This window comes from Marmota flaviventris, chromosome 1, assembly GCF_047511675.1.
Source record: "Marmota flaviventris isolate mMarFla1 chromosome 1, mMarFla1.hap1, whole genome shotgun sequence".
Classification (NCBI taxonomy): Eukaryota; Metazoa; Chordata; class Mammalia; order Rodentia; family Sciuridae; genus Marmota; species Marmota flaviventris.
This window is the reverse complement of record NC_092498.1, coordinates 192353686-192381000: the sequence shown is the minus strand read 5'-3', so window position 1 is coordinate 192381000 and position 27315 is coordinate 192353686. Positions and strand designations below refer to the sequence as shown.

At 42.5% G+C, this 27315-nt stretch overlaps 1 protein-coding gene across 1 annotated transcript in view; it reads left to right on the top strand.

The window, feature by feature from the left end:
• Glb1 (galactosidase beta 1) overlaps positions 1–27315 on the top strand; it is a 92368-nt gene that overhangs the window by 30235 nt on the left and 34818 nt on the right. Inside the window, exons 6-10 of the mRNA XM_027932161.3 lie at positions 5487–5667; positions 9401–9459; positions 11660–11781; positions 11871–11911; positions 16707–16819. Of these exons, the coding sequence (XP_027787962.3) occupies positions 5487–5667; positions 9401–9459; positions 11660–11781; positions 11871–11911; positions 16707–16819 (516 nt within the window). The remainder of the gene's footprint in view (positions 1–5486; positions 5668–9400; positions 9460–11659; positions 11782–11870; positions 11912–16706; positions 16820–27315) is intronic.

Sequence of the window (27315 nt, the reverse complement as noted above, 5' to 3'; positions counted from 1 at the left end):
CTGCTTGAATTCCCCTCCTCCACTCCACCATCATTTTTGCCCCTTGGTTACTAAATTGACAAGTACAGAAGAATACCAGAAAGAGCAAAGACAACTGTCCCTCAAACCTCAGGAACAGAAGAAAAGCACTTCACATTTTTGGGAATTTCCTTGGATATGAATATTTTACCATAATCTCCCCCCCGCCACACACACACACACACTTTTTTTTTTTTTTCTTTTTACAGAGTAAGTTGATGCTGTATGACCAACTTCCTGTGTGGCTTTTCCCACTTCATTCTTACGTCAAAAGCATTTTTTCATATCAATAGAAGTTCTTTGTGAATCACCTTTCATGGTTGCCCCACTTGTATCTTTTTTTTTTTTTTTTTAATTTTTTTTCTTTTTTAAATCAAGGATTGAGCCCAAGGCCCTTTACCACTAAGCTATAATCCCCAAGCACTTTTAATTTTTTTGAGACAGAGCCTTGCAAAGTTGCTGAGGCTGGCCTCAAGCTTGTGATCCTTCTGCCTGAGCCTCCCAAGTCACTGGGATCATAAGCGTGCACCACCATGCCTGGCTCCACTTAATGTCTTGAGGCTGGTGCCTGTCTCCCTCTATCCAAAAGCTGTTCTACTTGACTGACTTGGCTTCAGGAGGACTCTCAGATCCTTTGGTTAGTGCCTCCTGCTGGGAAGAACATGTGGCAGTTCATCCTGTTTCATCTCTGAACAGTTGTTTTTCTAGTCTCCTCAACTCTGCATGTGTCGGCCTGGCAGCCATGAGGTCACATGAGTTTATGAACATATCCCAGACCCACAAGATGGTTCTAGAACTGACTAGAGGTGGATAGGTTGGATAGGAAAGACCTGAAGGATTGTTGTTTCTGTGAGTAAAAGTTTCTTCAGGTCAAGAGGTAGAAAAGAATGGATTTACTCACTTCACAAGGTTGGTGCTTCCTCTGCGTTCCCAGGGAGTTTTGAGGAGGCCCTGGAAGCTTTGCAGTAGTTAAGGTCAAAATGAGGTAGTTTGGAATGCTTCCTTCCTGCTGAGGTCATGTGGGGTCTTTACTGCTGGTGTTTTCCAGATGCAGAAAACCAGGCTTGCCCTTATGATTCAGCCTTGATGTGCCCTTATGATTCATCCAGATCTGCAAATGTTCCTCTTCTGGAGGGATTAGCAAAGCCAGTGCCACCGGGGTGGTTGGCACACATAGATGTTCATCTCAGTTTGTACCCAAAACAAGCCAAAGATAAACACCTACCGAAAACATTCAAGGTGAAAATAATTTAGGAGTTTTACCTGAAACTTGGACCTCATACAGTTAATGAGGTATCCATCATGACGTCACGGGCCTGTTTATGCCTATTATTTTTAAAGAGCAACAACTTTAGAAGTCTTTGTGTGTAATACTGGATGAATATTACTAATTCCTAATCACTGTAGAAAGAAGACCTGCAAACTATGGCCCATGGGCCAAAACTTACCTGCCACCTGTTCTTACCAGAGTATATTGGAACATGGCCACGCTTAGGGCTGCTTTGGAACTACATTAGCAGAGCTAAGTAGTTGAGGAAACCTATATAGTCCCAAAGCCTAAATTATTTACCCTCTGCCCTTTATTGAAAAAGTTTGCTGACCACTGCTCTAGAAAAAGCAGCATTCCTTTGAATCTCTGACTTTTTCTGTGGGTCTTGCAACCCCTTTTCCATTTGTATTTCCCCTGCCCTCACCCCAGCCTTCCCATGCCTCTGTTTATTTTTCTCTAACTGGCAACAGTATAGAGCTCCAGTAAGGTCTTACTTGCTAGCTTTTCAAGCACTTCGTAGATGCCAGGTACTACAACATCATGCATTGACTTTCCTCCTAACAACCTGGTGAGATAGGCACTGTCAATCTCTTACAAATGAGGACATTTTGCAGGTGGAGTCCCATGGATAGGAAGTGGTAGAGCTCAGATTTGCATGTGGACAATTGGGCCTCTAACCATGACCCTATGCTGTTTTGCAAATGTACTTCTCCCTCCCCATTTCCCTCCATCCCCCTCTGTCTCTCTCTACCTCTCCCCACCCAAAAAAAACTACCCAGGAATTTGGGGTACAGCTCACTAGTAGAGCATGGTGCTTAACATGTAGGAGTCCCTGGTTTCAGTACCCAGGACCTCCCCCGCAAAAAATCATGTATTTGCATTTACTACAAATCTCTTTCTTTTAAGATACATAATGCAATGGTAATAATTGAATAAGACTTGAAAAAGTGAGATTTTGGGGGAAGAAAACCAACATTGGTAGCTATACAGCTGAGAACATACATGAAGAAGCTCTAAGCCGACTTAATTGCTAGAGCTGACCCTTAAATTTAGCTGTGAACTTCTAAATCCTAAAGGGAGCCAGTCATTTGAGTAGCAGCCTAATCATAAAGGGAGACAGACATAGTCACTTCAATAACTCTTATTAAAAGAGCGGAAAGACAGAAAATAAGGAACAAAGAAACTTGCCAGTATTTGCAAAGCTTCTCTTAATACTGGGCTCGATTATTTCAAAAAGATTTTTCTCCTCCAAATACCTCCTCCTTCGAGATGGCTTTTTGACCAGCAAAGATCTTGGTATTGGGCATGCTTGCTGGAGTCTGTTTTGCTTCTTGAACTCATAATAGGAATGTCTTGCCAGAGGGCTCCTCTCTGAGAAAATGGTCCTGCATGAAACCATTCAGGAGGGGGACTGTGCTGATAATGATGGTGGCTTCATTAGCCAGGTTTCTATCAAAATGAACAGAGTACCTGAGAAAGTCAGCTTATAAGGAGGAAAGGATTACTTTGACTCATAGTTTCAGAGGTTTCATTTAGTTCATGGGTCCTTGATCCTGTTGCTTTGAGCCTGTGGTGGCACAGAATCTCAAGGTGGGAGCACCTAGTAGAGGTGGCCTCTATGCCTCCTGGTAGCAAGAAAGCACAAGAGAGAGGAAGGGGTCAGGGGTCCAGCATCTCCTCCAAGGGCATGCCTCAATGACCTAACTTCTCCCACTGGTATCATAAGCTGGTGACCAAGCCTTTAACTTCTGGGCTTTGGAGGGTTGTTTTAAATCCAAACTACAATAACAGCATTTAGTTCATCTTCATGGCTCTCCAACTCTGCCCTGGGCCTCATCAGGCTACTGGTGGTTTGGAATCCTTTCCAGTTCCCCAGCTAGATGCTTTTCCTTCCATAGCACCTGCAGGGACGCTTCCTTAACTAACTCGTCTAGCTACCCTCAGGCTGGATACCTCTCCTCTGGGGACTCACTCGGTTTCTCGTGCTTATGTTTAAAAGCAATGTTTTCACTGGATGCAGTGGCACATGCCTGAATCCCAGCCCAGCGACTTGGGAGACTGAGGCAGGAGGATGGAAAATTTGAGGCCAGCCTTATAACTTAGCAAGACCCTGTCTTAAAAAAAAAAAAAAAAAATTGGCGGGGAGAGAACTTGGGCTATAGCTTAGTGTAGCGCATGTAAGGCACTGGGTCTGATCTTTAGGACTGTATTAAAAAATAAAGGCATATTGTCCATCTAAAACTACAAAAATAATACTGATAAAACAAAAAGGGCTGGATAAAGATCTGTTCTGTATTTTTGTGCAGGTTGAAATTTTGGGGTTGGATAGTTTTTCTGAACTTTCATAAGTTATGGAATGCAACATACATACATAAATGTGCAGTATCATAATGTGGGCACCCCCATAACCACCAGCCAAGGATGGGAAACAGCACCTAGCAGCACCCAACAGCTCCCCAGGTGCTCTTCCCCTCCCAACTGCCCTGGCTTTGATGCCGTCAGTATCTACCTTTTCTTTATATACTTTTATCACCTATGTGTGTACTCAAACTTAATTGTCTGGTTTTGACCTTTCTGTAAGGGAGATTGTCCAGTATGGATTTTTTTTTTAAAAAAAGAGAGAAAAAAAATTTAGTATTTATTTTTTCAGTTTTCGGTGGACACAACATCTTTATTTTTATGTGGTGCTGAGGATCGAACCCAGCACCCCGCACATGCCAGGCGAGTGCGTTACCACTTGAGCCACATCCCCAGCCCCCGGTATGGATTTTTTAAAAATATTTTTAGTGGTATATGGACACAACACCTTTATTTATTTATTTTTATATGGTGCTGAGGATCAAACCCAGTGCCTTACACATGCTGGGCAAGTGCTCTGCCACTGAGCCCCAGCCCCTAATATGGATTTTTCATTGTTGGGCATTTTTCACTCAACATGAAATCCATTCATCTTATAGCTCAAGAGCCAGGTTTTTTAACCTTATTTTTTTCCATTGCCCATAAAGAACCTTTTTAGACATTTTTTTTTCTTATTGGTCCTCCACAAGAAATTTTAATACCTGGGATATTATATATCTGTTCATGTACTATAAGTACATCTGTGTAAAGAGAATACGATTTTTTTTTTTTTTGTACTTGGCATTGGACTCAGAAGCGCTTCATTCCAGCTCTCTTTTTTGTATTTTGAGACAGGGTCTCACTGAATTACTTAGGGCCTTGCTAGATTACTGAGGCTGGCTTTGAATTGTCCATCCTCCTGCTTCAGCCTCCTGAGCTGCTAGGATTACAGGCATGTGCCACCGCACCCGGTGAATAACATTTCTTTAGTCTCATAAGAATCAATTTTCACTCCCTGGGTGGGGATGCTCTCTTCCTCACTGGGAATACATGCTTCAGCAATATCTCCATTTTGCACCTGATAATGCTGTGTTGTGAGACTCCTCTGTGCCCTGGAAGGTGTTGAGCCATTAGCTACTGGATGCCACTAGCACCACCCACTTCCCTGTTGTGACAACCCAAAATGTTTCCAGACATTGTCAAATGTCTCCCCGGAAGAGGGCAGAAGTGCCCCTGGTTTAGAACCACTGAAGTTATTGAGCACAAACCAAGTACTGGTAATGAAGCACAAAACCGGAACACCCTCGAAGTTCAATCTGAGGATATGGGATAAACGATGGGGCATCTATAGCCAGCATTGGTCCTTCCTAAAACTTTATCCTATTCAAAAACTTTCTCCAGTTTTGAGGAAAGAAGACATTTGTGTTGTGTTTATAAATCTAGAAGGCAAAATTCTAAAATGCTTACAATGGTTATCTATGGATCATTGAATTAGCAGATCTTTTAAAATTTTTTTTCATTTTTCTCCATTGCCCAATATTTCTACCACTGGAAGGCATTTCTGTGTAATGCTTAAAGTACCTATTCTATGAGACAATACCACTACAATTCATAAACCAATTTGCTGTTTTGGTATTTTTTTATGTAAGTAGTAGAGGAGGGTTAGTAGAAAATAGCTTTGCTTTGTATGCTGAATGGCTTTTTGGAAAAGTCGGTTTGACAACTGAGGAAAGGACATTTTTCTGATAGTCATTAAGCCATGCCATCTTGGCAGGTGCTTAGATATATTCCCTAAACCAAAGCTTGCATTAGAGTGGCTATATTGGCATCTCCTAATTTTTCCTTCTTTTTAAATTTGCAGGTTGAAAATGAATATGGCTCCTACTTTGCTTGTGATTTTAACTACATGCGTTTCCTGCAGAAGCGCTTCCGCCACTATCTGGGTGACAATGTGCTTCTGTTCACCACTGATGGAGCTCAAAAAAGCTTCCTGAAGTGCGGAACCCTGCAGGGCCTCTATGCCACAGTGGACTTTGGAACAGGTTGGTGTTTGTAAAAACAGAAAACATAGCTTAAAATCAGCTCTTTACTCGGTTAGTATGGGCAGCAGCTATTTTATATGGCATGGGAAGATTGAATGAGTTTTCTCAAGTTTTCCCTTATCAAGTGTGCTTGTCAGCTTTCTGTTACTGTAACAAAACACTGGAGATTAAACTTAAAAAGAGGAAAAGTTTATTTTGGCTTACGGTTTTAGAGGTTTCAGCCCACGTTCAGCTGGTCCTATTGTTTTTAGGCCTGTGGCAGTGTAGTATGTCATGGTGGGAGTACATGGTAGAGAAATTCTGTTCACTTTATGGCTGCGAATCTAAAGAGAAAGAACAAAAGACCAGGGCCCCACATTGTCTTTAAGAGCAGTACCCCCAATGACCTAAAATCTCCCAGTAGGCTCCACCTCTTAAAGGTTCCACCACCTCCCAAAGCATCAGGCTGAGAACCAAGCATTTTAACACAAGGGCCTCTGGTGGACATTTAAGATCAACTGTAGCATTAAGTAGAAAGTAAAAGAATAATCGCACCCCTCCGTTGCAGAGGATTGACTTATTTAAGCCCGTAGGACAAGAGTTTCCAGGCTAGCTTCATTTTCAACACTTATAGAGCTAGACCCTGGAGTGGGGTCAGGATGCAGGCGAGCAGTTACAACTGTGAGATGTCCTACCCTGGAAAGCTCTGTCTGGAGCAGGCTCTGCTGCCCTCATCTACTTCCCCTGTCCCCCCCACCTTGTCAGACTTGCGCTGTGTTGTAGTCTGAGCACAATTTAAAGTCGGCCACTGGCTGGTGTCGAAGGCCTGTCAGCCCTTCTGTGCAGGAACTTTGCGACACTTCTGTTATCTTTCTACATAACTCATGACTCTGAGCTGTGAGGCCCAGAGGTGTCTGCCAGATGCTTCAAAAAGTGTCTTGGCAGACTCATGTGTAAGCTGCAGAGGTTTAGCCAATGAAATTTCTGAATGGGTGGGTAGTGTGACTAGGAGGCTTCTGGCTTTAAGAAATGTCAGGGAGTCTTCATTTAGACTGAGAGCAGCTGTCATAAAGGACATAACCGATAAATGTAGCATGTCATTCTGAACAGGATCCTAGATTGGATTCCACCCCACCTCCCACCACACAGGATATTACTAAGTCAGTTACAATTTTGAGTAAAGTTTGTAGATTATAGTACTGTGATTGTTAATGTTCTGATTTTTATAATGGTATTGTGCTTTTAGAGAACGCCCTTGTTACCGGGTGTGGTGGTACATTGCCTGTCATCCCAGTGGCTTGGGATGTTGAGGCAGGAGGATTACAAGTTCAAAGCCAGCCTCAGCAACTTAGCAATTCCCTGAGCAACTTAGACCCTATCTCAAAATAAAAAAGGGCTGGGGATGTAGCTCAGTGGTAAAGCACCCCTGGGTTCAATCTCTAGTACCAAGAAAAAAAAAATGCCCCTTATGGCTTAGGGAACACACATCGAAATATTTAGGGACAAAGGGCCATCCTGTCTGTAACTTATTCTCACACAATGGCTCAAAAAAAAATTATGTATATATTATATAGAAGGAGAAACTGATCAGTAAATGTGGTAACATGCCAACAATTGGCAAATCTTAGTGAAGAGAACATAAGTGTTCTTTGTACTATTTTTCCAATTTTTATAAGACTGAGATTATTTTAAGATAAAAAGTTACCAAAAAAAAAAAAAAGACCAACTCTGCAAAAAGCATGAAAACCCTGCTGCTCTTCCCCTAAGGTATAAGCCACTTCAAACACATGGCATATCTAATGGTTGTCCTCCCTTGAGAGGGACCCACAGGAGTCTGAAGTGGTGGGAGTTTGACTGAAATTGTATGTTTAAAGAGTTTCTTCTATGTTACCAAAAAGGAGATGAAAAGAATGGACCTTAAGTCAACTGAGTATTTCTAGAAACGTGGTCTATTGCTCAGAGCATTTGGTGACGGAGTAACTAACTCATCTACAAAGAGCTGAAGAGGAAGAGGCATGCTGGTCTCCTCCCACATTGGCACCCCGCCCGCCCATCACAGTCATGAAAAAAGCACAGTATTTTTCTGTCAGAAGGAACAAATTGAAGAGTGTTATGAGTCTGTTATAAGCAGGATTTGTCAGTGAAGTGACTGATTGTTCCCATGGGGGCTGAAGAACAGGCCACTGCAAAGTGAGGGTGCTGGGACAGGTGGCCCCCAGCCTGACTTATGCCAGCTCCGTTCACTTGTGTGGGAGAAAGGGTACTGACCCGTGATGGTGGTGGCTGGATCTTAGGAGGAGGCTCCTGAGGACAGTGCTGAAAGATCTGAATGTCACCTCATGCTCCACAGTGAGAAATACAGCGAGCGAGGTTCTGTTCTTTCTTGCTCAGCACCAAAGGCCCCGCTGAGAGCAAGCAGTTATTGAAGGGTCTCACAGGTCTCGCCTCCACACTGGGTGGGATACCTTCTGTGGATCACAAAGTGTCAGGCGGGCTGGCACCTGCTCCTGTTGGTGTGGACACTGGACATTGTCACTCTTTGCCAGACGTGAGGCAGCCTGTTACCTCTCTGGAGAAATCCTCTTTAGAGGAGGAAGAAATGTAGAAGACACAGGAGACAACGCTTAGGCATCCTACTGGGATATTTCACAAAGAAAAATTGAGAGCAGGTGGTTCAGAATGGCTGACAATGTGCACATGAGGATTCAGGGTGTGCTTCATTGTTTGGGGAGAAACACAGCAAGAGCACCCACATCCCTCCTGCCCCGTGACTTATTAATTAGCTGGCAAGTATTTGTGGTACTTTTATATGTGTGGTGCTGAGGAGGCTTCCAAGGAAGTGTCTTCAGGGCAGGCCCATCCCTTAGGGAACATCTAAGGTCGACCAGCTGCCCATGGGAAGAGAGAAACACCCATGACCTGTGTGGAAGCCTGGGGAGAGCAGGTTTGTGAAGGGAAGGCCTAAGGCAAGTGGTCAAGGGAGACCACAGGACCTGCTCGGCGAAGAAGCAATGTTCTCTGGCCCCCACATACCTTTTAATGGATGATCGGAGTCCAGCCTAAAGCCAGTTTGGAGAGTGTTCCAGGCCCATGAGGGTGTGGAGAAGGGCAGGGGGCCTGTCTCCATCAGTTTGGGCTGTTATAACAAAATTCCTTAGACTAGGTCATTTATCAACAATAGTGATTTATTGCTCATAGTTCTGGAAACTGGAAGTGCAAGATCAAGGTGCCAGCTGATTCAGTGTCTAGTGAGGATCCAGTCTCTGCTTCAGTGATGTCACTTTTGCGTGTGTGTGTGTGGTACTAGGGATTGCTAGATGAGTGATCTACCTCTGAGCTATATCTTCAGCCCCTTTTGAAACTACTTTGAGATAGGGTCTCCCTAAGTTTCCAAGTTTGGCCTTGAACTTGAGAATCTCCTGCGTCAACTTCCCGAGTCATTGGGATTACAGGTGTGCACCACCACGCTAGCTTTACTTTCATACTGTGTCCTCACATGATAGAAGGGGCAGTGCTCCCTTGAGCCTCTTTCATAAGGGCCCTAAATCCCATTCATGAGGTGCACTCATGACTTAGCCATTTCCTACAGGCCCCACCTCTTAACACCTTTATCCTGGAGATTGGATTCCAACTTAGGAATTTTGGAGGGATACCAACATTCAGACTTCAGCAGGGCCTCAGGCTCAAGGCATTTGTTATTTAACTTCTTATCATTCCCATGACTGACTTTTCTTTTCCCTCTCATTATTTCCAGGCAGCAATGTCACAGCTGATTTCCAAACTCAGAGGAAAGTGGAGCCCAATGGACCCTTGGTAAGAATCAGGGTTGAGGTTTGGAGACTGTCATCTCATACCAACTCCATCTCAGCTGTCGAGAGGGAGGGTATCGTGCCGCTGTAGGAAAGGTGTAGCACCAGATGGGATTGTAGTGTTATCCCTCTGGATTCGTGGGTGACAGCCAGAAACAGTGCGTGGAAACTGAGGCCCTGCGCTGGAGTGGAAGGGAATGCCAGCTAACGTGAATGGCCAAGGGAATTCCCATAAATGGTCCTGTTGTCTCCTTTTTCGGTGAGGCTCAGGGAACATATGTCACTTGCCCCTGGTGGTACAGCCTCCAAGTGGCTGGGCCAGAGCTAGTGTGTTTTTTGAAAGCTCTGCTGCAGAACTTCTCTACCTTTCAAGTGTTCACCAATTACTTGGGGATCTGATTGAAAAGCAAAGTTCAGCCAGACATGATGGCGCACGCCTGAATCCCAGCGGCTCTGGAGGCTTTGGCAGGAGGATCTCGAGTTCAAAGCCAACCTCAGCAACTTAGCGAGACCCTAAGCAACTCAGTGAGACCCTGTCTCTAAATAAAATATAAAAAAGGGCTGGGGAGGGACTGAGACTGTAGCTCAGTGGCAGAGTACTTGCCTAGCATGTGTGAGGCACTGGGTTCAATCCTTAGCACCACATAAAAATGAACAAATAAAATAAAGGCAAGCTGTCCATCTACAACTACCAAAAAAAAATTTTATTTATATATATATATACACACACACACACACACACATACATACACATACATACATGCTGGGGATGTGGCTTAGTGGTTGAGTGCCACTGGGTTTAATCCCTGGTGCCGCCAAAAAAAAAAAAAAAACAAGTTCAGTCTGCTAGGTCTAGGTGGAGCTTGAGAGTCTGCATTTCCAACAACTGTCCTGGCAGCATGGAGGATGTCGTTTGCTGACCACACTTTGAGTTGCAGGACTTGATGGCATGCTATGGGGACTGCTAGGAGGAGGAAATGATGGCAAGGACCAGGCGGGTGTACATATCTGTCAGCGCTTCTCTCTCTGCTCTTCCTTTTTCAACAGTAGTTGTTATTGTTGACTCAGCTCCGTGTACAGGGTCACATCCTGTGCCTGTTCTGCCACAGGTCAGACTGCCCCACCTGTGTGCAAGCCTTATTTACAAAACAGCCTTTTCTGAGTCTGCTCTCTGCTTAGTGAGTGTGCAGGGGCTGCATTCACAGACTTTGGGTGGAGCCATTTCCCAAAATCCAGCGTCCAGCGTCCTTTATTTCTTTGTAGAACAAGGGCTTGGCAGAGTAATGCTTACGAGAAACATGAAGTGTTTGGACCTGCTTTGTAGAATATTTGTACAAGGTGGGGCTGGGGTTGTGGCTCAGCGGTGGAGCGCTCAACCCTCACTTGTGAGTTGCTGGGTTCGATCCTCACCACGTAAAAATAAATTTAAAAAAATAAAGGTATTGTGTCCAACTACAACTAAGAAAAAAAAATTTTAATTAGAATATTTGTACAAGTCTACCTCATTGTAAAGTCAACCTGAGATCTCAATATCTTTAGGCACACAAAGATGAATTTGGAGCTATTTTATAAGAATATTTTGCCAGATTCTTTGCCCAACTAAACTTTAATACTGTGGAATTGGGGAATGGTTAACAAAATTGATGTAGATTAAACTTTTTAGAAATACAGTTGTTTCTCAATGTCCTTTGGGGATACAGTTCATAGGTTCTAGGACTCCCCCTCAGATCTCAAATCTCAGCTGCTTATACAACATACTGGACAAAGGCAGTATTTTCATATGACCTACACATACCCTCCTACATTAAATAATCTTGAGTTTACTAATACCTAATACAATGTAAATGCTATATAAATAGTTGTTGTACCATATTAGAGAATAAGAAAAAATCCATACGTTCAGCACAGATGGAGTTTTTTTTTTCCCCCCTATCATTTTTGATCTACAGTTAGTATATCCACAGACGCAGGACCCACGGGGTACAGAGGGCTGACTGTACTTTATTATGTAAGATGAGATCTCAGATTGGGTTGACACCTGAGGACTGAGTACAGGCAGTATTGCTGTTGGCTCTGGGTTAAATGGTACCCATCAACACCCCTTTGCACTGGACCTTGGTGGAGTAGATGGGACATTACAGGGACAATTTGGCCTTTGAAGGCCATTCGCCTGGCCTGAGCTCCGTGTCTTTTTCTCTTTTTAGGTCAATTCTGAATTCTATACTGGCTGGTTAGACCATTGGGGTCAGCCTCACTCCACAGTCAAGACAGAAGTACTGGCTTCCTCCCTCTATGAAATACTGGCCCATGGGGCGAGTGTGAACTTGTATGTATTCAGGGCCCAAGGTGTGGAGGAAGCCCTCCTAGCTGTGGGCTCACAGTGAAATACTATGTGTTCTCTTTTTTTCTTTGTAGGTACATGTTTATAGGTGGAACCAATTTTGCCTATTGGAATGGTAAGAACCATTTAACGTATTTGTTATGCTGTGTTGCTGATACTTGATTTGGGGGAGTATGCCTATGGATAGTTTTTTTTTGTTTTCTACTAAATTTTCTAACATTTGGATGAACCTATATAACCATTTTTCTTTTAAAAATTTTTAAGGGACATAACTTGCTTATTTAAAAGCCTTATTATTTTAAACCAGTCTAGCCAGGCAGGCTTTAGTTGTAGTCTGTGACTATAGAATATTTGTTCATATATTCTGTGGTCTTTTTTCGTTTTTAGCAATTTTTTTAATTGAGATATAATTCACATACTGTAAAAATTCACAGTTTTTAATTTTAATTTTTTAAATTTTTGCAGTATTAAGGATTAAACCTGGAACATTGTATTTTCTAGCCCTTTTCATTTTTTTTCATTTTTTAAATTTTGAGACCAGGTCTCACTAAATTGCCCAAGCTGGCCTCAAACTTGTGATCCTCCTGCCTCAGCCTCCTGAGTAACTGGAATTACAGGTGTGTAGAATTGTGCCAAGCCAAAATTCACAATGTCATATAAGCATTTAGGCTGGGCATAGAGGCATAAGTCCCAGGCTATTTATTTTGGTAGTAAAAATGATGACACATTTCTCTGTGTCATCATTAACTTTTGCAAAGACAAATTGTGCTGTATTATATATATATATATATATGTGTGTGTGTGTGTGTGTGTACACACACACACACATATATTTACATATATATGTAAACTTCATTCCTCACCTTTCTCTTCATCTGCATTTTTCTCTCTGGATCATTGAAGATGCTTGACCATTGTATTTTGGAGGCTTAGCTTAAGCCTAAATCCCTCAGGATCTGAAATTGAATACTATCAGCACTTAATACAGTTTTTCCTTGGACCTGCTATTTTGCAAGGTGGGATGGGCTGGAAGACATTGCTTATAGCATTGTCAGTTTCATTTCTATTGTTAGAGCTAAGAAATGCTTATAAAATTCAAACACCAGCCAGGCATTATAGCACGTACCTATAATCCCAGCTCCTCAGGAGGCTGAGGTAGGAGGATCACAAATTCAAGGGCATACTGGACAAATTAGTGAAACCCTGTCTCAAAATAATAAAAGGCTGGGGATGTAGCTTCAACCAAGAATACTTTTCTAATATGTATGAATCCCTGAGTTCAGTCCCAGTACTGAAAAAAGAAAAAATCTTCAAAGGTCACTGCTTAAAAGATGATAGTATGCCAAGATTGGTCATTGGTATTTTAAAAAATCTCCATGTGTCTATCTTCTGGTTAGAAACAGTTAAAACTCTGACACCTTCTCTTTCCTCCTGCTGCCATTGATGGAATTCAGCCTGTCCAGGAATAGTGGTTTTTTGTTTGTTTTGTTTTTTTGGCACAACTTTACAGTTCTTGACAGTTTTTGAAAATGTGCTATTTTTTTTTAATTTTTATTGTTGGTTGTTCAAAACATTACATAGTTCTTGATATATCATATTTCACACTTTGATTCAAGTGGGTTATGAACTCCCATTTTTACCCCATATACAGATTGCAGAATCACATCAGTTACACATCCATTGATTTACATATTGCCATACTAGTGTCTGTTGTATTCTGCTGCCTTTCCTATCCTCTACTATCCCCCCTCCCCTCCCCTCCCCTCCCCTCCCCTCCCCTCCCCTCTTCTCTCTCTACCCCTCTACTGTCATTCATTTCTCCCCCTTGTATTATTTTTCCCTTTCCCCTCACTTCCTCTTGTATGTAATTAAAATGTGCTATTCTTAATGCATTCTTCTTAGCAAAGAAACTTGAACAATATTAAAACTGTCATTAGAACAGAAAAAGCTGCCCCTAATCCTTTCTCCTGCCCCTCCTCTGGTATAAGCAATAGAAGTCTCTTTTCTGCCTCTGTTTTCTCATTTAGTTTGCACATCATTCTCATCAAGGCTAGAGATGATGGACACTACTTTACAGATAAGAGAATCTGCATGCAAAAATGGGGTCTACACATTCCTGTTCAGCTGGCAAAGGATGGGGCCTGGATTCAAACTCAGGCTTCATTGAACCAGAGTCGCTGCCCTTTGGATAACTCTCTACAGCCTGTAGCCCTTGAACCAGCTCCAAAGCAGCCCACTTGGGTTGTCCAGGTGCCTCTGGACCTGCCCTCTGGCCCTGGCTCTTTAGGGAGTTGAGGGAGGGCCAGTCTGTCCCTAGTAGCTATTTTTCAGACCACTTCCCAGAGGACAGTACAGAGAGAACAACGTCTGGAGGGGCTCACTGCCCATCCTACCTAGGGCAAGTGCAGGCGTTTGTGCAGTGTGTATCCCTGTGGCCTGTGCCTGTGAGTGTCCGTGTCTGTGTGATGGCAGCCTGCAGGACCCAGGTGTCCTAAACTTCCATGTGGTGTGGACAGTTGGAGAGTGCCAACCTTTGCCATTTCTCTTGCCTTCCTGCCTCACTCCCATTCACATGGCGAGAGGAGGATTCCATACGCACCGTTTCTCTATGACACTGCCCTGTGCTGCTATGAACTAGAACAAAGTCTTGTCTTCCCATCCATCCTTCACCCTCGGACATGGACCCTCAGCCCCTAATGGTTATTTCCAGAAGTCACACTTGCTTAACTCAACTTGACCCACTGGTTGAGCATCTCCTTCATGCCTGGCCCTGATGGAGGACTCAAGGGTCAGTAAGGCACAGTCCACCCTTAACGTGCATACAATTTAGTGCAGCGTGAGACAGAAATACGAAACCTAGGCAGCACAATCCATGCCACATCAGAGGTAGAAGATGAGCCACGAAGAAGGTGAGCTCCTTGCAGCAAGGGATGTGGTTTTATTTTTCTTCAGGTCTCACGGGAAGGGATGCCTTTGAACATGTGCTTCCCCGGAGGCGGGTAGACCTGTTGGCTGTGAGCTGTCTCTTGTAAGAAATGGCAGGGAGTGATAGACGCCTGGGTCAGTGCAGTTGGTTGAGAATGGTCCAGGTCTTTCAAAACAGAGATTCTGTCTAAACAATGAATGAAAAAGTTCTTAGATCCTTAACTTCATTCATCCATCCATCCAGAGGATCCGCTAGGCTCCATCATTTTTGAAACTTTGTCCAAGGAATTTTATTACCTGTTATATTTTGTACCTCATTTATTTAAACATTAGTTGGGACAAAAGAGGAATCCTAATGTAGCTTCACTGTCACACACTTGCATTGCGAAGTGATTTCTGAAGTAGAGGAGAAAGGCACTAAGCCTTGCTGATCCACAGAGGGCAGCATCAGCACCCCCTGGAACCTATTAGAAATGTAGTCACAGGTCCCACTCTGACCTGCTGGATCAGAATCCCCGGGCTAGGGCTTGGAAGGCATGTTTTAACAGGTGACTCCCATGCATGGGCAACTTTTCAAAGTGCTTCTTGCTATTGCACATGGCTTCATACATGTGAACATCCTCTCTGACGAGGTTAGGAACCTCTGATCTAGACCCTGCCCCTTGGACGTTAACTACAAAAACATTGCTTTTCTAGTCCTTTTGAATGCCTAGTACTGCTACAGTGCCTTGGTCTTTATGATAGATCAAGTTCCCAAGGAAATAGACTCCTTTACCAGGCAGGAAGTTCACTCTGTGTGCCCTCGGGAGCAACACCCATAAGAGAGATTGTGGCAGATAAATTGGGCTGTGTTGCAATTTCATGAGTGGACTTCGCACATCCCAAAGGGAACTCTGGAGCTGGCATGGCCCTTCAAGGCAAAGGGAGCCGATTTTTATGTCCCCACACTGGTCAGTTGTTGGATATGGGCTCTGAGGGAGGTTGTAACATTGGGTAAGACAGTAGAGGCCAACACTCAGAGGGACACATCTGGCACCTGGGGTAATGAGCGAGTGCCTTTGTCTTCAAGGGGCTTACAAGGGTCATCTCTCTCCACCAGATCTTTTCTCTGCCATATAGTTGGAGGACATGAGAAAGATCAGGGATTGAAGGGTTAACAGATGTGGGTCATGTTATGAGCCCTACTATTACTATTTGTGAGATGTTAGCAGATTTTTCAGGGAGCATCAGATTCTCTGCTTGTCCAGTGGGGTTGTTTTTCTGTTAGGATCACAGCTATGAGGTTCTATAGTTGGGGGTGGGGAGGAGGAAAATGCTTTGTGAACTCTGGTGTTATTAGCAAGTGCCATCTGTAGGAACAATTGGTTCCTCCAAATTTGCATGTCTCTCTTTTTTTAAAATTAAACCTTTATTTACTTATTTTTATGTGTTGCTGAGGATCGAACCCAGTGCCTCACACATTCTAGGTAAGCCCGCTGCCACTGAGCCGCAACTGCACCCGTACCTCTGTGTCTCTTAACAATTGGTTTTAATGTGTTCTTTTTTTTTTTTTTTCGCATTTTTTTTTTCGATTTGACTTACTACGTAACAATAGCATTACATACATTACTTAAATCATTATCCTTTAGAATTTGCATATATTATTAATGTTTCATATCTTTAAATAGCTTACAAATGTAATTTCTAATGAAAACTATATTTTTTTAAAGAAAGAGAGAGAGAAAGAGAGAGAGAGAGAATTTTTCAATATTTATTTTTTAGTTTTCAGCGGACACAACATCTTTGTATGTGGTGCTGAGGATCGAACCCGGGCTGCACGCTTGCCAGGCGAGCGCGCTACAGCATGAGCCACATCCCCAGCCCTTAATGTGTTCTTTATTTCTTCTTCCCATCATCCTGTAACTGTAGCTCCCAAAGAACTTGTCCCCGAGCAGGGCCTTCAGTAGTAACTGGTGGTACATTTTTTTTTTTTTTTTTACTTCTAGGGGCCAACACGCCCTATGCACCACAGCCCACCAGCTACGACTATGATGCCCCACTGAGTGAGGCAGGGGACCTCACTGAGAAGTATTTTGTTCTGCGAAAGGTTATCCAAATGGTGAGTGCTCCATATGGCAGGGTGGGGTGGGGTCCCTGGCAGAGCCTGCCTGGAACTCGCAGTGGCTCGGTAGTCACTTTCCTGCCTGGAACCTTCAGGTTTAAAAGGATGGATGCGGGGAGGTGGCAGGTAACTTTGTGGTTGAGTCTTGGCGCCACTTGACTTAAGAGTTTATGAACAAGTTACTCTACTGACTTTTTAATTTATCAAACTGGTATAATGACACCCGGCTGTGTTAGAAGGATTAAAAAGAGGGCTGGGGTGGTGGCTCAGCGTAGAGCGCTCACCTAGCAATTGCTGGGTTTGATCCTCAGCACCACATGGGAATGAAGGAATCAAATAAGGGTATTGTGTCCAACTACAACTAAAAAATAAATATTAAAAAAAAAATATGTAATCCATCCGGAATAATCCCTGACAACACACACATGACGAGTAAGTGTTAGCCTGTTAAACTATTTGTTGTAAATGGCTCAAGTATGGAGGGGGGAAAAGAAATCTGTGGACACTGAGGCACATCATAATGGGAGCTGTGCAAAAAATGAGTGAAGCTTTATTTTTCTATCTGGGGCAAATGATTGCTGTTTCCTCCTGGCCTGCTCCTGAGCTGCTTGTATCTGCCTATTTCTAATCTTTTGAGGCACTTAAAGCTCCCAGGTAGGGTTTCCTGTCTCCGTGGTGGGGTTTAAAAAAAAAACCCACAATTTTTCTGCTCAGTCACCTGAGTTTTGAAGTTTAAAAAAAAAAAAAAGACTTTCTGCCTATAAATTGGTAGGGTTTTTAAAAAATATGATGTAATCTGAATTTTAAGTAGGTGTTAACATTTTATATTATGAAATATTGGGGGTATATAGAAAAATAGGATCCAAACTTAAATACTCTTATAATTTGTCTAAATTTTATCTAAATTTTCAAATACACTGTGAAATTTTTGTACGTGTTATTCTTTTATTGTGGGTTTCAATCTCGGCAAGTTGTATCTCCCAAACTTGCTCTCATACCTTTGTTCAGTTTCAGAATTTTCTGTTTCTGTATTTATTTTCCTTTTTGTTTATTGCAGAACTGGGGATCAAACCCAGGGCTTCACTCGGGCGAGGCTAGTCTTTAACCACCATGCTACCTCCCCAACCCTTTTTATTTTCTTGCAAAACAGGGTCTCTCTAAATTGTGGAGGCTGGCCTCCAACTTGCAGTTCTGCCTCAGCCTCCTGAATTCTGGGATTATAGTCATGTGTCACCATGCCTGGCCCATGTACCGCTTTCTTTTGGGTTGTTTGAGGGTTCCCCACCCACTTCTAGATCTTCTAGTTTGGATGACTTTCACTATATTTTTTATTTTTGTGGTGGTTTTCCACTGAAGTGTGATATGAACGCCTACCAACAAGCACAGCTCTCCTGTAAGCATTTGGGTGAATTCCTAAAAGTGAACACAGCACTATGACCAGCACAGCTCCTGGGAGCCCCTCTTACACCCCTTTCTAGTCATCAGCACCCAACCAACCTCCCCAGTTAACTACTCTCCTGATTTCTATCACCATAGGTAGATTTTGCTTGTTTGGGCACTATATGCAAATGGGTTTGTACAGTACGCCTCTGATTCTCAAGAAACTTTAACATTCAGTTTTAATTTACAGTAGTTAAAAATTAGTGTCTTTACTTCCTCCGCATTACATCTTTCTTTGGGTTGCTCTAACTGCCATTACATCCCTGTTGTGTTATTTACTGTGACATATTTTAGTTCTCTGAATTTCATTTTCATGTATTTTGGTTCTCTTTAAAAAAAATAAAACTTAGAAGCCCTTACTCTGGTGGCTTCTGATAGTATTTGACCTTACCCACATTGTTCATTTATTCATAAGTGATTTAACAAATCTTCATCAAGCATCCTCTGTGTGCCAGATGTGGTCTCAACTGCTTGGTGTATGTAGACCTCCTTGAGAAGGTGAAGCTTAAATAGAGACTTTAAGATGGCGAGAGAGCCATGTGGGTGTCTTAAAGCATCCCTCTTTTGGGGAGGGTAGGTACTGGGGGTTGAACTTAGGGGCACTCAACTACTGAGCCACATCCCCAGCCCTCAGGGGTCTCACTGAGTTGCTTAGCACCTTGCTGTTGCTGAGGCTGGCTTTGAACTTGAGATCCTCCTGCCTTAGCCTCCAGAACTGCTATGATTATAGACATGTACCACCGTGCCCGCAAGCATCCCTTTTACTTCAGAAGTCCGGCAAATAAAATGAACCAGCTTTTGAGCAAGTTTTAAAGAAATGGCCAGTATGTAGTTTGATACCTCTCTTTCCAATCTCGGTCTTGAGAAAAAGTCACCCAGCATTGTGTGAGGAGTGGACTTACAGAATAGCGAGACTTTGGAGGGGAACAGAACCAGATTGGAGTCTTGAAGTGGAGCAGGGTACCCCACTTCCACATCTGAGCGATATGGTCCACACTTCTCAGGGAATGACACATAGGAGCTAGTTTTTATTATTGTTCACTTATTCTGTTTTCAGCTAAAGTTAGAAACTCTCTGGAAATTGTGCCCACTCATCCTCAAAGCCTCTGTGGACAGTTTCCTATATATAGGAGCTGCAGTAATTGTTATTGCTCAATTGTTCCCAAGAAAATCAAGGAGGAATATTACTCAGTCATTCCATTAGTGCTTATCTGGTGTCCAGACCCAGAGGGTTTCCTGTTAGAGCTTGTGACATGAACACCTAGTGTTTTATTCTGGACAAGAGTTAATTTTTATAAAGAGGAAAGGTTTATTTTGGTTCACCATTTTGGTGGTTTGGGTCCATGAGAGAGAGCATGATGGTGGAAGCTCAAGGTAGAGTAAAACCGCTCACTTCTTCGCCTGGAAGTGAGAGGAGAAGGAGGGGGCTGGGGTCCCACAATCCCCTTTGGGGTATGCCTTAATGATCTAAAGACCTCCTGAAGGGTCCCACCTCTGAAGATTTCATGAGCTCCCAACAGCACCAAGCTGGGAACCATGCCTCTGACACATAGGCCTTTGGGGGACTCTTACCCAAAGGGTAGCATCCAGGCAGGAGTATTTTAAACTTCAGTGTGAACTTGCTGGGACAGAGATTTGTACTAATAATTTGGATCTTTAACAATCTCCCATTCTCTTTTGTCCCTGATCATTTCTGCTTCTCACTGTCTGGTGTAAACCATCACCCTAATACTTGCACAGGTGACATTATCTTCTACTTTACTAAGATGATAAATGCAATTGAATAGGCCATATTAGGAATTACAAGTAATAGGGTGAAATACAAGTAATAGGGTGCCATTGAAATATTATAAGTCAGAAAATGATGTAGGTAGATATACATTCTAGTGAGGGATCAAAGATGAATGTGTGTTGGGGCTGCGGCTATGGCTCAGTGGTAGAGCACTTGCCTAATGTGTGAGGCACTGGGTTTGATCCTTAGCATAAAAATAAAGACATTGTGTTCAAGTACAACTAAAAAATACTTTAAAAAAAATTATTGTGTGTTTAGAGTTAGTAAAGAAGTCATTGCAATTTGCATGTGTCTTAGTTCAGGATGCCGTAACACAGTACCATAGACCAAGTGGTTTGCAAACAACAGAGATGGATTTCTCACGGTTCTGGAGGCTGGAAGTCCTCCAAGATCAGGACATCAGCACAGTCAGGTTCCAGCAGGCACCCTCTTCTGCACTGCACCCTGCTGGCTTCTAGTTGTACCCTCATGTGACAAAAAGAGGCCTGGGGTCTCTTTCATAAGGCACTGATCCCATATCAAGGTTTTGGATTTCAACACAGGAATTTGGGGAAGATACAAATATTCAATACAAAAAGTTTAAAAGAAGCACAGATATCACTATTTATGACCATCGCTGGGGATTGAACCCAGAGGGGCTTTACCAATGAGCCACATCCCAAGCCCTTTTTATTTTTTACTTTAAGACAGAGTCTCACCGAGTTCTGAGGGCCTCACCATGTTGCTGAGGCCAACCTTGAACTTGGGATCCTCCTGCCTCAGCCTCCTGAGCTACTGGGATGACAGGCATGTGCCACTGTGCCTGCCTGAAACATTTTTTGAATTTTTTCACTCTTTGAAACACCTGTACCATTCTTCCCTTATGTGTGTTTGGGCTGGGGTTGTGGCTCAGTGGTAGAGCACTTGTTGTCTTTTCAGATGGCAATAGTTTGTGATCTTTTTATCTAGAGAGAATGGAAATTTTTCACTTGACTACGGTGATTGAAGTTTGTCAGTATTGGTAGTTGGGAAAAGCAGAAAAGCTTCACATTTTATTACTGATAATATCATATAAATTTTTAGAACTGTTATCAAAATTAGGAAATCTCTTTCAAATCCTTTAATGTGTGAGCTGTAATATTCCAAAGAAATTTCCTCAGTATAGGTTCTGGCCCCATACATTTTGAAACTTGTTTTTCTTCCACAACTTACCTACTTCCAGGCTGGGTGCCCTAGGGCATGATTGCATTGCTATATGAGGTCAAGAGAGTCAGCACTTTGGATGGTAGGAATAGTCTCTAAGCAATAATTTACCTACTTATGGAAGCAACAATGAACCCTGCAAATAGATCCTACTGTACTCAAGTTAAATAAATCCCCACCCCAGCTGCTCTGTAGCTGAATCCCAAAGATGCCTGTAGCACTGTAAAGGCCTCTGATGTAAGAGGACACATGACAGAGAAATTGGAGCCACAAGAGACAAGAGTCTTAGCTTATTATGGTTAAGTTTTGTTTATTTATTTATTTATTTATTTTTTTGCAAATCATACAAAAACATACGACAGTGTGAACGTACCACTAGGACCCCTCCCTTGGGGTATCTCTGGATGCAGAAGATGAGTTGGGTGGCTGTATCAGTAACCTAGAATGAGATGATGGCAGGGGCAGCAGGGAGTGGAGAGAGAGTAATGGATTTGAAAAACAGGAAGTACAATCGGTAGGCCTTGGTGACTGGCTGGATGCAGGCATGAGGAAGAATGAGGAGCTGTTGATTTGTCCAGGTTACAACCTTGGCTACATGACAAAGTGGGTATTGGGGTCAGCAGCTAAGAGAGAGGATTGCAGAGGAGGCACAAGTGGGAAGAGGGAGGCAAGCTCAGCTCTGGGCTTGCTCAGCTCAAGGTGCCTCTAAGGACATCCAGATGGAATATCTGTCCCGCAAGCACCAGCACTTAAGAGTGAGATCCTCCAGGGAGACCTCTGCACAGATTCAGGGGTCATTAGTGAAGATGGAAGCTAATGTCCAGGGAGAGACTCAGATGGTGAGTGGAGAGTCAATGCAGAAGGACAGAGGACCACGCTTTAAAAAAAAATAAATAAAACCCAACAACAACTCGGGGATCCCAAGTATATAACCAGTGGGCAGAGTAGGATGAACCCCTGAAGGAGACAGATGTCAGAAGTGAATACAGTGGGGGATGGGGTTGTGGCTCAGTGCGAAGGCACTTGTCCAGCTCATGTGAGGCACTGGGTTCAATTCTCAGCACCACATTAAAAAAAAGGAATTCGGTGGATCACAGCTTAACTGTGTGGTTATCATTTTCCACTTTTCTTCCTTCCTTTCTGCCTCTTCCTTTCTTTCCTTCCTTCCTTGTTTGGAAGAGAGAAATGGCCTACCTCAAAAGTTTTAGTGGGTTTTTTTGTTTTGTTTTTGTTTTGGTACCAGAGATTGAACCCAGTGTGTTTAACCACTGAGTCACATCCCCAGCCCTTTTTGTATTTTATTAGAGGCAGGGTCTTGTTAAGTTGCTCAGGGCCTTGATAAGTTACTGAGGCTGGCTTTGAACTTGTAATCCTCCTGCCTCAGCCCCCTAAGCCCCTGAGGTTTGCGCCACCACACCCAGTGCCTTTCTTGTGGACATTATAGCTATCGAATTGACTGATAAATGGTATTCAAAGTATTTGCTTGCATCAAGGAAAAGAAATTGGATGGCAAATACCTCGAAATTTGCTCCCTCCTTTCATCAAAGACCTAAGGAACAGGAAGTGTCTCCTTATTAACCCCTTTTAAGGGTGTGTTAGATGGTGGTGGACACTGTCTTTCACAGATGTGCACTCGGAGATGACAATTTCCCAGAAGGCTGCAAGATCCTGTGTTCAGTGGTGAAGGACCCAGGCAGCCCTTGGTGTATGAATCTTTAAGGCATGACAAAGCTCATGACATTTGCGTTTTTCTAAGGTAGTCTCTTTGGTGTGGGTAAAACTCAACCAGACATGGTTAACACTTTGACCTCGGGGATGAACCATAAAACTATAGGGCAGCGCTCTCCTCCTGCTTACCTACTCCTGATGGGACAGTGGTGAGCTTGTTTTGTGTGCTTTTGAATAAATTTAAGACCTGTTTTAAGAGTGTTCTTCCAGTTTTTCAAAGGGATCACCATCAATGAGAAGAGTTCAGATGACTTTTTGAGGATGGGCCACTCTGTAAAAATTAATCAAGTGGTAGTTGAGGACCTTGACAGTTGCAGTGGATTCTGGGATTTTCCAAAGGTAGAAACTGGGGCTGGGTGGGAGAGTGGGGACAAGAGAACAGGCACTGTGCTTTTCAGTATTTTGGAAGTTTAATGAAATTTGAAACTTGATCTAGGATCAGTCAGCACTGGCTGAACTGTTGTCCTGTGTTTATGACTAGAATGACATTGGATAGACTCCATGGACAGACACAGGTAGTCTTTTGCTGACCCATGGTGCTGATGGAAACATGATTTATAGCTGATAATTTCAGAAGTCTTTTAAAGCATTGGCTATACTCTCGTGTCATTTGTTCATTCATTTCCCATGACTTGGATCTTCTCATTCATCTTTCAGAATGATTTCTCTCAAACAATGATCTGGCCTCCTGTGACTTGGCCGCCCCCCACCCATTTTCTTTTAGCTTTGTCTTTCTTTTTTTTGTTTTAAATATTTAATTTTTAGTTTTAGGCCAACACAGTATCTTTATTTTATATTTATGTGGTGCTGAGGATTGAACCCAGTGCCTGACACATACTAGGCGAGCGCTCTACCACTGAGCCACAACCCCAGACCCTTGTTCCATCTGTATTTTGTGTGTGTGTGTGTGTGTGTGAGAGAGAGAGAGAGAGAGAGAATGGTTTTTCATATCTATGACCAAAATTTCTGATATAAACAACTTGGAGGAAGAAAGGTTCATTTGGGCTCATGGTTTCAGTCCATGGTTTGCCGACTCCATTGCTCTGGGTCTGAGATGAGAACATTGTGGTGGAGGAAAGCCATTCAGTTCATGGCAGCCAAGAGGCAGAGAAAGAAAGTGCATGCATGGAAGGGGCTAAGGACAAGATAAACCCAGGGCACACCCCCAGAGACCTACTTCCTCCAACTAGGTCCCACCTCACAAAAACCCATTCAAATTATTATTCCATCAAATGGATTAATCCACTATTGAGGTTTAGCCCTCAAGATTCAATCGATTCCCAAGAGTCCACCTTTGAATATTGTTATATTGGGGATGAAGTCCTCAACATGTGAACTTTTGGGGAACATTGTAGATCCATGCCATATGCTTTTCTGTTTTCTTTTATTCTTTCTCTACCCCCACCGTGTGTATGTGTGTGTGTGTGTGTGTGTGTGTGTGTGTGTGTGTGTGTATGTATGTATGTAATGGGGTCTTACTAGTTTGACCAGGCTGGTCTTGAACTTCTGGTCTTTACAGTCCTCCTTCCTCCTCCCGAGTAGCTGGGACCACAAGCATGCACCACTGGATCAAAAAAGAAAAGAGATCCCCCCTCCCTCCCAAAACAAAACAACAAAAAAAACCACCTCAATGGAGCAGTGCTGTTTATACCTTCTGGCCTTTGCACATAACTGTTCTCTTGGAGAATGAAGCCATGCCTCAGTGACCTTCTCTGGGGTGTCGATTCTGTCTCTCAGCAGAATCGATCACACGCTGTCTTCTCCTGCTGTCTTGCAGCGTGGAAATCTTTAACCCATGACTTCTTATAGTGTGTGAATATAACTTGTTTACAAGTATTTCTCACAAAGCTGGGAGCTGCTTAAGCATAGAACCGACACAATGTACTTTCTAAGTAAGAGTTTGTTAGATGAATGAAAATGGGACCTTGGTGAAGGAAAAACTGGTCACCACTGAATCTGCTGGATTTTTGTGGGGAAGAGCAGCTTCTTATGGGGAATTTATCCTTCTAAGTAAGTATGGTGTGAAGCAGTATTTATGGTTGGTTTGAAAACTATGATTGAAAACACATTATTAGGAAGAAACAAAGGTTCAGAAGTACAGTGTTTTGGTATGTTTGCCTATTTTCTGAAATGTTAGAATAAAACAGTTTTTGCTAAATAATTAGTATAAATGAAAAGTCACTACAATTAAATTGAAAAGGAAAATTGTAGCAAGTGGGATAGACAGATGGATACTTAATATTTATATTAAAATGAGCTACTGATTAAAATGTCAAGATCCAAATGGATAATTGGGTGCAAAACATAAATATTTCATAATTTGGTTAAAAACTTGGATATGTACCATTTAAGAGTCATATGAAATGTTCTTAGGCTTTTACCTACTTGGTTATTGCTTGGGGCTTTATTTTTATTTATTTTAAAAAATTTTGGTACTATTTAAAAAATTATTTTTTTTAGTTGTTAATGGATCTTTATTTATTTATATGCTGTGCTGAGAATCGAACCCAGTGCCTCACACGTGCCCGGCAAGTGCTCTACCACTGAGCCACAACTCCCACCCACAGGGCTTTATTTTTAAAAGTAAAAATTTTAAAGAAAGGCTGGGGTTGTGGCTCAGCGATAGAGCCCTTGCCTAGAACATGGGAGGCCCTGGGTTCGATCCTCAGCACCACATAAAAATAAATAAATAAAATAAAGATATTGTGTCCAACTACAAATAAAAAAAAAATTTTTTTTTTAAAGAAAAATGTTAGGGCTGGGGATGTGGCTCAAGCGGTAGCGCACTCGCCTGGCATGGATGCGGCCCAGGTTCGATCCTCAGCACCACATACAAACAAAGATGTTGTATCCGCCGAAAACTAAAAAATAAATATTAAAAAAAAAGAAAAATGTTAGACATGAAGTTGCTTATTGTAACATTATAATACTAAAATTAGAAATAATTCAATTCCAAATATAAAAAGATGGTCATGTAAATATTGTCAGTATTTAGCCATGTCAAAAATACTTTGGGTAAGTAGCAGTATCAAATTATAAAAATATCACTTAAATTTATATTCTATATGTGCATAAGGGGAGGGTCTAGAAGAGAAACTGGGAGAGGAAATGTGATTGGAGGTTCAGACTTTTTAAAAAAAAAAGTCCCTGGGTTCAATCCCTGGTACTGGGGGGTGGGGGCAGATGATAGGGGAGTGGAGACTGAAAATGGAGGGCAAGAAAACCTTGGATTCCAGTGAGAGTGACAGGGCTTATAGGTTCAGGGAGCAGGGATATACCTCAAAGAACCCTGGATGTGTTTTGTCACCCAGTGTTTACATGTTGTTATATTAGTCCCCAGAGTGGCAGTATTGGAAGGTAGTATGGGAGACTGTTTACTGGGAGGTCCTTGGGTCAAGCAGAGGTGCTGCCCTTGGACACGGATAGGTACTTCTCTCCAGACCCTAGTTTGTTCTTGTGAGAGGGTGGTTATAAAAGTATGAGCCTGGTCCTACTGCCTCTCAAGCTTCCTGTTGCGAAATATGATCTCTTCCTCCTGTCCATGCTTCTGTTATCCACCAGGAGTTCCTCTCCAGGGATCAGCCTGTGCTTATTAAGACTTGACTTGCCAGAACTGTGAGCTGAATAACTTCTTGTGTTTTTGAAGTTAGCATACCTTAGGTATTTTGTTACAGTAACAGAAAACAAATTAATACACAGGGTCCTGGAAATGCAGATAGGTGAAAGGATAGAAACAAAAGGGAGCTAAAAATGGGAAGTTTAATTGCACCCTATGTATTTCCTGGAAGGTTCTCCCTCACCCTACTCAGACACAAAGTGTTTATCAGGGAGCCATCTTTCTACCAGGCAGAAATTCAGAGAACTTTTTTTTTTTTTTTTTTAACTTTTAATGGAGCATGATGCTAACTTCATCTGCCAATTTTTTTATACTGTTAAGTAGGTTGTATCTGTGCCATTTTTATTATAGTGGATGCTATGTAATTGCATATAAAGTTTTTTATATTATGCATATTCAAAAATAGAGTAGTTATGTTAAAGATTGCCAAATTGATGGTGAATTTGTCTGATGGTGAATTTGTCAGATAAACACTGTTTTGTGGTGCCAGTGGTTCTAAGCATCAGGTGACAGGGTATCTTCTCTCTAATCAATTGAACTTGATAATGCACCACAATTTATAAAATAACCAGCCATGTCTGCTTTTCAGGACCCCTTTAATAAATCTCTGAGCTATATCTTCCAAAAAGACTTTTTTTCCTTACAGAAAGAAAAATGTGTAAGAGTGTGTGTATATATATGCATGTGAGGTACACATTGAATGGCCTATCAAGGGAGATATAAAATGTTTTGCCA